The sequence below is a fragment of the Macrosteles quadrilineatus genome, unplaced genomic scaffold, assembly GCF_028750875.1.
Source record: "Macrosteles quadrilineatus isolate MER2022 unplaced genomic scaffold, UCM_ALF_1.0 Scaffold_5__1_contigs__length_97177068, whole genome shotgun sequence".
Lineage (NCBI taxonomy): Eukaryota > Metazoa > Arthropoda > Insecta > Hemiptera > Cicadellidae > Macrosteles > Macrosteles quadrilineatus.
In genome coordinates, this window is record NW_026542598.1 from 88,283,490 (window position 1) to 88,298,280 (window position 14,791).

A 14,791-nucleotide genomic window follows, 5' to 3' on the forward strand; every position below is an offset into this window, starting at 1 on the left:
TTACCACCGTAATAAGCTACACCTGCCCGTGATACCTTGTTACTGGTTGACATTCTGAGTTTAGTACCTAAATAATTAAATAATTTTAATTGAAATGGCGACCGGTACCGTACTGTGTTCTGTATAAAAAGTATTAGCGATCTTCTAAGTAAACTTCTCCCAATTGTTTTTATGTCCCAATTATTTTTGTTTTTCACAACCGATACAGACAACTTGGTCAGAGATATTAAATATTAGGTTGTTAACGCACACACATTTAATATGTGCCTAGAAGAGTTAAAAAAAAATTGGGTTTAGGCAATATCAACTGATATTCATTCAGGAACTTTCCTCAGAATAAATACTAAGTACATTAAAACACAACGGTAAAGAATCTAAAAAAAAACCATCAAACTAGTTTAGGGTTTATAAGTAACAGTTGTGGTCTTAAACAGCAAAATAACCTTTTATTTACAGATAAGAATCAATATGTACAATCAAACTAATGTAGCCTGACACAAACTTAAAACTAATTAACGTAATTGGTTATAGGAGTCAATCTCAATTTTTAGATCCTAGTTTACTAGTTTAACTTCGATTACAGTGCTAGAAACAGCTTAAGTAATTATGTTATCCAATCAATGGTTTTCTGCTCATATAAATACCATTAAAAAACTTATCAAAGGAATGATCTTTAGTATTTGTTTGATAAATATGTTATAGAACATTCTTATTTATCATTTAGTGGCTAAAAAACTGATAGAAATTCATAAAAAATCAGTTCAAAATTACAGTAACAATTGGAAATATAATTTGCTTTTGAATTATTTAACTAATTTATCAAATTATTTAATTTATAAAAAAACTGATTGTTAAAAGAGTAATATACAGGGTGACACAAAGGATTGTTGTTGCACGTGGTAGAAAGATTGAAGTTATGTCATTACCTTCAGTGAGGCTTGCCATTTTTGTTGAAATGGCTCAGTGGACCCTAGACCATCGCGTTTTCGCATACGATACTTTGGTCCGAAATGGCGAATCCGTCGTCAAATCCAGCGGGAATTTAGTCGACATTTTAATATTGAACGCCATGGAACGGTTCGAAGCCGAAATACGCTATTAAGATGGGTTTCAGGGTTCCGAACAACTGGGAATATAACAAGAAAGAAACTACCAGGCCTTGTTAGAACTTCGAGAACACCCGAAAACATCGCCAGAGTGAGAGCAGTATTGAATGAATGTTTCCTAACAAGGTGATTTCTCGCTTTGGTGACATGCCGTGGCCGCCAAGATCATGTGGCTTGTCCACTAGTGATTATATTCTTTGGGGGTTTCTTAAGGAGCGTGTTCATGCTCACAAACCACGCACTCTAGAGGATTTGAGCACTCTAGAGGATTTGAAGTTTGCAATCACAGAAGATATCAATGGCATTGAACCTCCTGACCCGAGTTTCAGAGGATTTTCAGACCAGAATGAACATTGTAGATAAGTACATGGCTGCCGTATGCATGACGTCATTTTCAAAAAATGACGGTTTTGTAACAAATGGCAAATGTTTACCTCACTATGTACAGTATTAAAACCAGTTTATTCCTTTTAACGTTTTAACTACTGTGTACTACTTATTTAAAAAACGTCCGGTTCCTTTGTGTCACCCTGTATATATATCTAGGAAATTAATAACACAACATACAATAACTATTTGATCAAGTAGTCCTAATCACTAAAATATAACAAAACAAGTCAGACGAACAAAAACTTATCAAGCAACAAGCAAACAAGATACAAATCTATTTTTGTCTTAAACTTATCAATGTTTTCATTCTCTTAAAACAATGGAGATAAATAATACATTCAAAACAAAAAAGAAGACATGAATAAAAAAATCTTTATTCCCTGATACGTTCCCTGGTTTACAGTATGTTGTAGCATGATGTAATCATGTTAAACAACATTAGTACAACCTACGAAAGTAGTAATTACATTTAAAATACAAACAAATCTAAATGTTACTAAATTATGTTTATAATCAAAAAATTCTTTCCAACTTTTAGCAGACTAAAAGATTGTAAAAACTTTAAATGTGCAAACAATGTAACCAATAGCTACAACACAAGTTAATCAAGCTTTTTGTCATGGTATCTTGGAGAATGGTTATCTCAATTTTGAAATACTACCTAAAAATAGCATTCCATAAAGCAGATTTTTAATCCTTAATAAGGTGGTTTGTGAATTATCAGTTCACATTTGTGTTATTTGTGACTAAATGCAAGTTTCTTCGTCCATCAATTAAATAACAAACATAAAAATGTGAGTGTTAGTGTTTTGTTATGATATTATATTTTTGCTGAAATAGCAGCCTTTGAATTAGTCTGTAATATTAATATTATAACTATTTGCTTGCCATAAAATCAATACTTAGAAGTAATCCTCTGACGACTTATTTACGACTCAACTTTCACACACCATACAGCCACTTACAGACTCAGTATTTACATTTAAGAATCAATACTGCACTTTCCTCGTTAGTGTTCTGGGATCTCCACTTGCTGCATTGGCCTCAAATCGGGTGAAACCTAAAAAGAGAATATTGCGTTCAAAAATTAATTATACTTGTTCCACTAATCAGAATCGACTGTTGGTTCTCTTTTAAAGTTGTCAAAAAGTGAGAAAAACGCAATCGCAAGTAATTTGATGATGGCAGGAGACAGTCACGGAAACTTTCAGCATTGCAGGAGAGGATCATAGGGTTTTTGTGATCGAGGGACCTATGAGGATTTAAAATACACTTTTAATCTTTTTATGCAATTGTACTGCATTTCCACCTGATTGAAAGAATTTTGTAACCACATTAGCAGGACTCTTGTTTATACATATTTGTACTGTCTTTAAATACCATATTTAATTGTAATATTTATCAGCTGACTTTTTGTTTGTTTTTGTTTATGTGATGAGTTTTTGGAAATTGGTATTAAAACAGGGTTGATCTTATCTTGGTTTTATTTTATCTTCAAACAACTTACAATGGCGACGAGGATGAGGAAGAACGGTAGAAAACATCAGGAACTAGAGGAGGAACGCATAGCGATACCGAACAAACCAATGTTTTGTTCTAATTTTGATAAATTCGATGAAGACAATGAGACATGGACATCCTACATGGTGAGAATAGATAATTTTTTTGACTTAAATGAAATCACATCAGAAGTAAAGAAAAAGCAGTATCTGATAAATTTGTTAACACCTAAAGTATTCCATGATCTAAGGATTAGCCTAAGCCCATCTAACACAGAAGATAAAAGTTACAATGAATTGTGTGAAACTTTACAAATATTACTTGAGCCTAAAGGTAGTATTATCGCGGAGCAACACAAATTCACTAAACGAGTCCAGAAACCTTGTGAATCTGTGGGTAGTTTTGCCAAAGACCTAAAAAACTTAGCCAGTAAATGTGATTTCAAATGTCCACAATGTTTATCTTCGACAACTGACGTCCACTTGCGGCAGCAGTTTATTTCGGGGCTTCATGATGAAAAGTTGTTGTCAAGATTAATGGAAATTCATGAAAATAAAAACTTTAACCAGTGTATTGAAATAGCTAGTAACTTTGAACAGATCAAAAGTGAAACTGCAAAAATCCAAGAATCAAATTTGTATTCAAAAGTGGAAGAACAATTTCAGATTCAAGGAAGGAGGAACACTGGATATTCGCAAGGAAGAAAGGGTACTACAGCTTGTTTCAGGTGTGGAGGAAACCATCACGTTAGTATCTGTGAAATTCCTAAAGACATAAATTGTTGGAATTGCGACAGAAAGGGACATCTCAGCAAAGTTTGTTGGAGAAAGAAGCAAAACATGCTACAAACTGACGACGCTTCACCAGATAATGAATATGACGATGAGGGTGAGTGTCAAAATGTACCATTCATGTCTATGTTATCCATTGTAGATAGGCAGAAAAAAAGTAGTAAACTATCTAAACTGTGTGATAGTATTTATCAACCAGAAGCTGTCAACAGGCCGAGGAAAATTATGTTAGAATGCACCATTGATGACAAGCGTAACTATTTTGAGTTGGATACTGGTGCTGCGGTCAGTACAATACCTTTACATCTGTTTCGAAAATTATTTCCAGAAAAGATTCTAAATAGAACAAGAATACGGTTAGAGACATATACAGGAGAAATGATTCGCCCCGTAGGTTTTGCAACAGTCAAAATTTGTTATAAAGATCAGATGACTGTGGGCAACCTATACGTTATTCGGGGAAATGTAGACAGTGTATTTGGAAGGGAATGGTTGAAACTATTCAACATTGAGCTTCAGAAAGAGAATGACCACAGAACTAAGAAGGATGGAAACATAGTGGAATACAATAAGTCATTGACAGGAGGCCGGTACCATGATAGCAAGGGATTTAATCACCCGGCACTCGACCAGATATCCAAAGAGCCTGAGACTCGATTGGCCACCAAGAGACAGGCGAGAGATGAAGCTAGAGAAATCAGGACGAAGGAACTAGAAAGTCGCCAGCTTTACAGCAAATATAACTTTAAAAACCACGATGTATACTCCACTCCAAATAGAGCTAGCTCTGCCACCAATAGTAGATCTCAGCTGTGCTCAAAGAACAGCTATAAATCGTCAAATTGTACTTCTGAGGACTCTATGGAGGAGGTCAACAGCATGCAAGTTGCCAGTATTGATCCAAGGGAATGTGAGGAGAAGTTCCGCAAAGCTGTGGTAACCAAAGCACATCTGGACAGTGTGAAGAAGGCTAGAGTAGAGTACCAGAGTGATATGTCCAAGGAAAAATACAAGGATTTTGAGAAACATCTTCAAGTGTTGAAAGAACACAAGGATACCAAACCTCTGAAGAAAGTTCAAGAACAACTAGGTGAAGAGCAGAAAACTCTAGAAGAACTAGAAGGTGTCCTACAACATAAATATGGGTCTGTAGATATTTCATTGAAGCGAGTCCTAGAAGAATGTAATGGGTTGTTGGATGAGCTACGAGGACTCAAGTTAGAGTTAATGAAAGGGAGAGCTGCATGAGTTCTACACCGATGACAGGGACGATATACAACAAAATAATTAATAGAGCTCAGGTTAATTTTAAGGGGGAAGTGTTGTACTGTCTTTAAATACCATATTTAATTGTAATATTTATCAGCTGACTTTTTGTTTGTTTTTGTTTATGTGATGAGTTTTTGGAAATTGGTATTAAAACAGGGTTGATCTTATCTTGGTTTTATTTTATCTTCAAACAACTTACAATATTACAACGGGTGTTTTTTAAAGTATATAATAAAAAGTTTGTAAGAACGTAACGTTAACTATTCTAAACAGAAAGAATATAACTTTAAGTTTGAATTTGAAACTTAAAAAAAACGTATTCACTATATGGGAAATTTGCTAAAACAGTATTTGGAGTTATGAAAAGTAAGCAAAAAAAATGAAGTAGAATTTGAAAAAATAGGTAGGCATACCTGAAATTCGCATCCTGTACTCTGAACTATTTCTGCAACTTCAACTCCTTCGGCTAACTCTGTTAGTGTTAGGCCACTTTCAGGGTCAACCTCAAACACACACTGAAGACAAAAATAATCAGAAATAAGCGGTCAATACTATCTGGCAAAAAAACAGGGAGACAAAAATGATTACTTATATTTAATTTAAAGAATAGACTAGTGGTTAGTTAAGAATAACACCGAAGAGTGATATAGGTAGTTCAGCTTACTTGAGAAAATTGGAGTCCAGGGGCTAATAGACCCTCAAATAATATCACGAAACATAACACTGATATTTAGTCTTAACGGAATACTTCTGAGAGTTCATCAAAGATGGATCTATTTTTTAAACTTATTATTTTTTTTATTTACTCTCTGAAGTCTAAAATTTGTTTAACTATAGTCTAACCTGGGATTATTTTTCACATTATTTCAGGCTAAGCCTAGGGGTGGCGGCATTATCACTTAGATCAAATCCATTGGTGATTGGCGGGATTTAAACCAGAATGCTGATACCGTTTATTTGATCTTTTATTGGTGTATGTATTAGCATCTAAACCCTTTTTTCCTCAGGTAACAGTTGAACACTATCCCTTTACAAAAATAAAAACAAGTTTCAGTTTGTCTAGAGTGTAACTGACCATTAGACTGTCAACTTATCATCTCAACAATACCTTTTCCGTGATGATGGTGTTGACACAGTTTTTGCCGGTGAGTGGAAGATCGCAGTTGGAAACTATTTTGTGTTCTCCGTTTTTAGCGACGTGTTCCATCGTGACTACTACCTTGGTGTGGGGAGACGACACAAGGTCCATCGCACCTCCCATACCTTTTACTTTCTTGCCCTGGAAATAAAAATTGAATGATATAATGGGGTTATGCATACAATATTGCATTTTTGCTCGGGTTACCCATATTGTGCTATCTGTGATGGCAATTGGTTATTTCCTACTTGATGTTCACTCAAGAGCAGGATAAGAGGGTTTGCAAAAAGAAATTTTCAAAGCCTATCCAAGGTGAGAAATCAGATGCAAAATAGTTGAAGTAGTTATGAGAAAGAGTAGTAAATTGTTAGGAAAATGGAATTGATGGTGATAGAGAAGCTGAGAACAAGAGGGATGCCTAAATGAAGATGGACAGATAAAGAGGAATGTGGAGAAGGAGATAGCATATCTGAGGAAGAAGAGCTATGAAATGATAGTTCTTGCTTTAGATGTATGTTGTCCACTGTAAAAACATTTAAACTGTTTTTTTGATTGTTTATAGCCACAATCACATTCAAATATTTTTATTTATGTAATTTTACTATGGTACCTGTTACTAAGTCATTTTGTAACAGAAAAATGGATTTAAACTAGTTTGGAAAAAGTAAATAGACTAATACAAGAAGGATTGACACTGAATTAGTTTCTTGTCTTTAATTGGACTACACTGAAGTTTTAATTAAACGACTCACGGGAATCATCCAGTTGGCAAGATCTCCGTACTGTGATACTTGCATGGCTCCCAACATTGTAAGGTCTATATGGCCACTGAAACATAAACACCAAACTTGCAGTGTATTTATTTAGCCTGTACTTTAGTAGTTATCAACAACACTAAATCAGGTTAAATCGGTCAAGTGTTCTTTGTCGATTAATCTTAATGTAATCCTATATTCTTGAGCAATGTTTCTTGTATGTATGTATGCTTGCACAAAGATTTCAAAAACAGCTTCAACGATTTTCTTTATTGTTGTAAATGGATCTCCATTAAAAATCAAAATTTAGAAAAAAATTAGAAATTTCCTAGGGATACCATAGATTAGTGGTACTCACATAACAAATTTCATCAAAATCGGACTATGGTTTTGTGGTCTGTAGCCCTGTCTATACACATTCACCCCTCAGACATCACTTCAAAAAACACTTAACACATCAAATACGGATATTTCTACCCAAAACTCAAGACTCAAAAACATTGACGAAAACAATACTATATACTATGTATAGGGGGAAGAAATAAAATGATTCCACTCACCCTCGGATCATGGCGAAGCTGTCATCACTGCTGAAGAAGCTTGCTCCAGGCCTTACTGTAACTGTCTCCTTGCCCGCGTTGATGAGATCAGCATCCACCTCCGCCTTGGAGCCCGGGTATGCCCCCAGACCCAGGATGCCGTTCTCTGATTGGAGAGTCACACTGACACCTGGAGGGATGAAGTTGCTGGCCAACATTGGGATACCAATTCCCAAGTTGGCTGGAGGGAGTTAAGAAAAACAACATTTTTTCTCAGTGATGAAACAGTTTTCTTAGACATTTGTCAGTTGCATGTTGAAACCAAATAGAGCCTTAAGCGTATTCTAAGTAGAATCAAGACTAAAAGGTTTAGAAATTCTGTAATTTATCAAGTCAATTAAAATGGTGAGTAGTGAGGGTGGTGCGAGAGGAACAGACACTTCACCTACTCTAAATAAATATGTATGCAAACTAGAACCAACGGCAGTTTTTTTAGATGTCCATCCAAAATAACAAAGGGTTGGTGATGAGAAACAGTTTTAACGCTAATGCCAATGCGCATCCTGCTCGCTACTCCAAATGATTCTAGCTATAGGTACCTTAAACGGTGTAAGTAGTATGACTAGTAGTATTAGTCATGTAAATCATTAGTGTTGACAAAGGATACCATACATGCCGTTCTTGAACTCAAGAGCTGCTCGTCGGATAATTCTCTCTCTCGCTTCGGCTGCTGGAGTGGTAGAAACTGCTGACGCTACAGAACTTTCACCCTTCGCTACCTTGACTTTCTGAAAATCAAACATTTTACTCAGAATTTAATTAAGTTTAAATCCACAATTGGTAACACAAGGTTAAATCTCTAGTCTTATCATCAAAACTGTTTATGTTTTTAAATCATGAGTTTATCAATTACTGTTTGTTTATTAGGCAACAAAGAAATAATGTGAAGTGTTCAAAACCAAAATCTACGTACCAGTGAGTAAATGTAACAGCAAAAAGCTCCCTCTTCCCGAGTTGAAAATTCTGTAAGTGAAAGTGAAATAATCTAATGTTTAGAGTATAGTGTAAAGTGTTGTGTTTCTTGTAACAGTTTGGACTCTTTCCCATTCAAGTAAACCTGCTATTATCATTAAAATTCCTAAAAACCTATACCCTTGTGCTCTAAAGTCTATGTTACATCCTCAACTATGTTAAAAAATCTTATTTAGATTGAAGATAGAAACAACTTTCCTCTGAAATTTGAACATGTTAAAACTACAAGATTTTTACTATGACCTTCTATGTTACAGAATAAATCAAAATAATTCCAGTTTTAACCATCTTATGGGGATAATAATGTACATTATTTATTGTCAAATTATTACATTGTCTGACCATTTATAAATTTTGATGCAAAAAATGTCGCATAAAAAAAAACTCAACAGTTCAGTTGGAAACGTACATAAAATTAAGAAAATAATCAGTTAAACTAAGCGGCCGTGAGTTATTTACCTCAACCCTCTTCTCGTATTTTTCCCCGACGACTATCCGGTCCACAAACACACCCGGAAGATGTACATTGTCTGGGTCGAGACTCCCCGTTTCCACAAGCTCTTCTACCTCCACAATCGTGGTTTTAGCTGCCTTACCCATTGGCTGGTTGAAGTTTCGAGCTGCTTTTCTGCAAGTAACATAAAAATGTTCAACAAATCAAGGTATACATGGATGATTTGACAATGCAACATAAACTGTACTGCGCCTGGACAGTGTAATTATTCAAAATTCGTCTGACTGGATTGTAAACCTACAGTTCAAAAAGTATGTATATAAAATATAAAACTTACCTAAATATTAGGTTACCCTCCCTATCTGCCTTCCAGGCTTTGATGAAAGCGTAATCTCCGACGATAGCTCGCTCCATGACATATTCTCTGCCCTCGAACACCTGCGTAGGTTTGGGTTCACTAGCCAACTCCACATTCCCTGCACCGTCATACTTGATAGGAACTCCTCCTTCTTGAATAATAGTGCCGAACGCGGTCGGGGTAAAGAACGCGGGAATACCAGCACCTCCGGCTCTAATACGTTCTGCGATTGTTCCCTGCAATAGGATGAGAAAAAAGTATTAGTCCAATAGGATTCAGCAGTATTAAAAAGGGAATTCCTAAATGTTACTTGATCAAGAGTGACGGATTTTATGAAAATGTAAATTTTTATGTCCTGCAGTGGATTGTAAAACTAGGTAAATTATTCAAATCTATCTATTTTCAAGTTATAAAAATGTCTTCTGAGGTTGCTCGTTAGAGTCTGTGATATTTGGATTACAGGTAATTCTTGCTAAAGCAATGCCAAAAGCGATACACAACATAAAGAGAGACTAAACACTGCCGAATCCCGATTAACCGAGGTTGTTGGGACCGAGACTACCTTAGTTACCAAGAATCTCGGATAACACGGAGGTCACATAGATTTTGAGGTTAGGGTTGCGGTACCTTATTTAGTCCTCACCCTAACTTGAGGCAGCCCAAGGCCGCACTAGATAGACGGCGTGTGGCCTTGGGCTGCCTCAAGTTAGGGTGGCGAGGACTATATGAAGTCAAATACTCGTAAAATATATCTTAAAGCAACACATAGTGAATAAAAAATTGTAATATCTAATTTTGATGCTAACCTTATTCCCAATAGGTAACATATTATTAAAAAAAATAATAATACAAACTAAAAAATAATAATAAACTAATTCAACACTTCTTCAACGTCTTGAAAAGCTTCAAACACAGTATTATTATAATTATTATAAACCTATAAACTACCTACATGTTTAAAACAAAACACTAATGCGAAAGAATCTCTCTAGTTTAAAAAGCATAAAATAACATTTTGTTTAAGTTAGACCTGATCTATAACTTGATACAATCATGTCCAATCAAAACATTGCAATAAAGAAGACTGACAGTGGCTATTGTTTATGTTTTGCAGACGGCTCGTCCAGTCCAGTTTGCCGTCGGTAGCCGGCCAACCTAGTACTATACCGTATCATTTTAATTGTTGAGCTTATCGGGGTTAATTTTTTATGTGAAAATAATACTTTTTGGTTATACTAGGTACCGGTACTGTGTTTGTTTCCATAGATCGCAAATTAATTGCTATTTTTAATTTTTCTTTGAATAGAAACATAATTAGTAAATAATGTGTTTTTCTACTGAAAATGAAAATATATATTTAGGAAAAAAATGACCTCGGATAACCCGAGGGCTCAAATAACCTGGGATCCGATAATCGGGAGAGTAGCCTACTGTAGCCTATTACAGTAATGGACTACTGATGACAGAGAGAAATGAATTATGCAATCACTTTTAATATAACTTACATACTTATTTAGTGCATTTCAATACCCCTCACACCAGCCATTTTCTGCAGATATAGAAAAAAGAACCACTGAAATTCCTCCCTTTCTTTGTAATCACTTATATGCAAAAACGTGTAAGATAGGTCATAGCTAGGATTGTGTAGAATTTTGCTACATCACATACCGCTGCTCACTAGTCAATGTCAATAGCTAATGGCAAAAGTTTGCATCAATTAACGTACCTGAGGACATAGTTCCACCTCTAGTTCCCCATTCAAAAACTGTCGTTCAAACTCAAGATTTTCTCCGATGTAGGACGCTATCGCTCTCTTGACTAGTTTCTCGCCAAGGAGGACACCAAGGCCCCAGTCGCTCACCCCTGCGTTGTTACTGACCACGGTCAAATCCTTCACCTTCTTGGACGCTAAACCAGCGATCAAGTTCTCCGGGATACCGCACAAGCCAAACCCTGAACAAATTATAATAGTTAGTAAAATTATGACAAACTATCCCCTGGAAAGAATTAAGAAATGAGCTGGTGTAACTGTTTAGTTTAGTTTTTATAGAATTACCAAAAATAGTAGGGCCTATAGAAAAAAAAATAAAAAAATAACAGCCTATAGTAGTTAAATACAAGTTAGGGCCTATTCAAAAATCATCATTTAAGCAAAAACTAGAAGTTGAACCCTTAATGCGGAACAAATGAAAACACAGAAAAGGAGAATGTGGTTCTTTTAAGATAGGTACGGTACTCAAAACAGTTATACTAGACCACAATTAATTAAAGAAACTGTTTGAACTGTATTAATTGGTTTCATACCCTCTTTTCTATGTCTGATTCACCTTGGGAGTTCAAATGTTCAACAAAGGGTCCATCAAAGCCTAATAAAATAATTTTCCTAACCTTAACATGGGGATCACTTAATCAGGAAACAATTCAGAGCCATACATATTGTAGGCTATGAAAAATAGTTTCCCAAAGTTTCATGACAATTCCGTGTATAGTTTGTAATGTAAATAAAGGGCAAACTACATACCTCCAAAGAGAATAACTGAACCATCAGGTACATCATGTATAGCCTCACCGACTGAGTTAAATACTTTCCCCTTATTTGAAAAAGTAGAAGCTGCTTGAACAAATTGGAGATTTTGATTCTGCAATACCTAAAAAAGAGTAAGTTTAGGCCTATTTTATGAACATGATTATTACATTTTGCGTATATCATAATAAAAATATTGTTTTGTGTCTAGGTCTAAAAATTAACATACCATGATTTTATGACTTGGTAACTCTTTAGAGTAAACTTATTTTTTTGGTCAAATCAAACACTGTTTTCATTCAGTAATGTGGTCAAATGATGAAACAAAACAAATGATTAAATCAAATTTGATAAACAGTTGCTTTTCTTATCATAGATGGTGTGCACTTAATGTAAAAACATTCAGCTAATGTGATGGCTGTGTGTTATTATTAGATGTGTTTTATCCAAACGGAAACATTATAATACATAGCTTGAAGGGGTTATGATGAATAGTCTATCTCATAATTTATCATCTGCCATTCAAATTTCATAATATTTTTGAAGATTTCAATTAGTAATTGTAAAGAATACCATTATAGATATGTTAAAAACAATCATGATAATGGCAAAGTTACAGTTTTATGCTAAAATGATAACAATTATCTTCGAGCTAATATCTGCTTGAATAGGTCAATAATTTACTAAACTCCCCGTGAGCAAACTTGTTATAATGTCAATATTTTACTATGCCCTAACTCTATACAAAATTGACTAGTTAACAGAGTTATATAAAATTATTATTACTATCTAAGTTATACTTATGGATTCCTGCCTCAAAACTAATGATTTGCGTTTTGATGGCAAAAATATAATCAGTATCTAAACTACATTTCTTGCTAGGTAGAAATAAAAAGCCAAACTTAACTTGTAACTGATAAACCCTGATAGGGCCTACCTAAAATTAAAAAATACTTGCTAAATTTATTTTGTTAGTGAAATCAAGGATTTTAAGTTATTGAAGGGAAAAATTTGTATTAAGAATAACTTAGGTTAGGCCTATTGTCTTTTAAAACAATAGCAATAAATATGAAAAACAACAATAGGGAAATAAGTTAAGATAAGTTCAATAAAACCCACATAACAATGGTCTTTGTGTAGTACAATGTAATTTAAATTTAAGTTTGGTACAATGAGGCTCTACCCATACTAGGCTACGCCAGTAAGTTAGGCCTATGTGGTTTGGTTTCAAGTACCGGCACAGAAAACATAGTATGTTTTCTGTGGTACCGGTAGGCTAGTGGTTTTTCTCTTCGATGTTGAAATAAATATCTCCGATTGATGAAAAATTACGATGTAGGCTTGACTTACTAACAGAAATAACAATCTTGTCAAATAAAATGGGAATCAATTGGTTCAATTTAACGCTGAACTAAGGAGTTAAAATTTTAGCATGTTGACTGTGTAATTTACCTCCTGCATTGGTAAAAGTTAACCAGCTAATTTTTACTGGGTTACCTCTTGAAAATGTCTAAGGTAACTAATTGTTTACAAATGACATTTCCCCTTGACGTGAAAAGTAAGTTACTCCCGATTTAGGAACATGTGAATCAACCTACCTATATATAGATAGGCTTAAATTAGATTATCCATTTTAACTTAGTCCTCATGTGTAATAAATGAGTTACTAACCTCTTTTAAGGTGCTCCAATAAAAATATTGAGAATTTGGACATAGATTTACAGACACTCTGATGGTTCTGCACAAGAAAGACATGATGCAATTAAATTATAAACCACTAAGCTAAACACAAACTAGGTTTATTTTATAAACCGTATTTACTACTTCTGCTTATCATCAAGATAACAACAAGGTTAACGAAAAGCAATCAGTCGGCCTATGCCTATGTGAGAGATAGGGACAACAACATGTTTTGATTTTCAATTTCAAGTTTGTCGTCAGCAACAGCAAGCAGTGTTTTTACGATTTTAGCGTTGATTACGGTCTGATTGCACTTTGGTTCTTGGTATCTGAAACCCTTTTTTAGGGAGTAAACATGTAACCATAGATTAAAAATGAATAATGAGGACAAAAAGTATTACAATGTATTTATTTATTTTGACAGCAATCGCCATTTTACCAAATTAGGCCCTGGTTGTTGGTGTTATGGGCCCTGTATAGTTTATTTCGTCCAATTCCATAGATTTGTTTAGTCCCTCCGACTTGATTAAGCAAAAGTTTCAATTTTTCAATAAATTAAAATTATTATTCTAAGGGGTCATTTTCTTGATGTCTATGCTGCGATGCCTGTGGCATTTTTACTTGAGGAAACAGGAGAAAGTGCTCAAGTTCTTTTAGGGTCTATTGTTTTGTTTTTATTTTGACGATTGTCATGAACTTTGTACATAGTTTTAACGACAATAAATCATTTCATTTAATTTCATTAGGGAAAGCGGTCCAAAGAATTGTCATTTGATGTTTCTCCAAACTGTAAAACTTAAAACTCATTGTTACTGGATTCATTATAGCCTCTAATATTTTTTTATGGTGTTTATTTCTAAATCCAGTGGGATCTTTGACGTGTTGTATAAGGGAAATGTCCAGGGACCCGGGTCTTGTTTTACAATTGTATGCAAAGTCTTGAGCGCAGGTTCGCTACATGGTTATATCAGTTGCCATATTACATTTCATTGACCACATTAGAATTTCAACTATAGAAACCCCATTCATCACTATTTTTTTTTCGTAACGCATTTATAACTTATATGTGGGATAGCTTAATCTTTAAAGTTTGCCAATATAACGATCTTAGTGCAGGTGCATGTTCAATGACTATAATAGTTATTGGCATGTCTGTATACAAATCTTCCTTCAGAGATGGGGATATAATCAATGCTGATATGCTTAATCCAGATTGCTTATATTTTTTGGTCGATTGAAGGTTCCATGGTAGGGT

General features: G+C 34.6%; 1 protein-coding gene across 1 annotated transcript; it reads right to left on the reverse strand.

Moving 5' to 3' along the window:
• Positions 1-426: 426 nt before the first annotated feature.
• On the reverse strand, positions 427-13,720 carry LOC128994821 (succinyl-CoA:3-ketoacid coenzyme A transferase 1, mitochondrial). Its single transcript, XM_054419618.1, has 11 exons — positions 13,528-13,720; positions 11,854-11,980; positions 11,059-11,285; positions 9,312-9,568; positions 8,980-9,148; positions 8,156-8,276; positions 7,510-7,729; positions 6,947-7,022; positions 6,165-6,335; positions 5,470-5,571; positions 427-2,556 (listed from the first exon to the last, which is right to left on the reverse strand). The coding sequence occupies exons 1-11, from the start codon at positions 13,609-13,611 to the stop codon at positions 2,506-2,508; spliced, it is 1,605 nt and encodes a 534-aa protein (XP_054275593.1). The 5' UTR covers positions 13,612-13,720; the 3' UTR covers positions 427-2,505.
• Positions 13,721-14,791: the final 1,071 nt, after the last annotated feature.

What these genes read in the sequence shown, in the direction of transcription:
- LOC128994821 (XM_054419618.1), bottom strand. Translation starts at nt 13,611, where the DNA reads ATGTCTTTCTTGTGCAGAACCATCAGAGTGTCTGTAAATCTATGTCCA. An exon ending in ATTGGAGCACCTTAAAAGAG is followed by an intron (nt 11,981 to 13,527) that starts GTTAGTAACTCA and finishes ACTCTTTTTTAG; the next exon opens with GTATTGCAGAATCAAAATCT. An exon ending in GTACAGGATGCGAATTTCAG is followed by an intron (nt 2,557 to 5,469) that starts GTATGCCTACCT and finishes TTCTCTTTTTAG; the next exon opens with GTTTCACCCGATTTGAGGCC.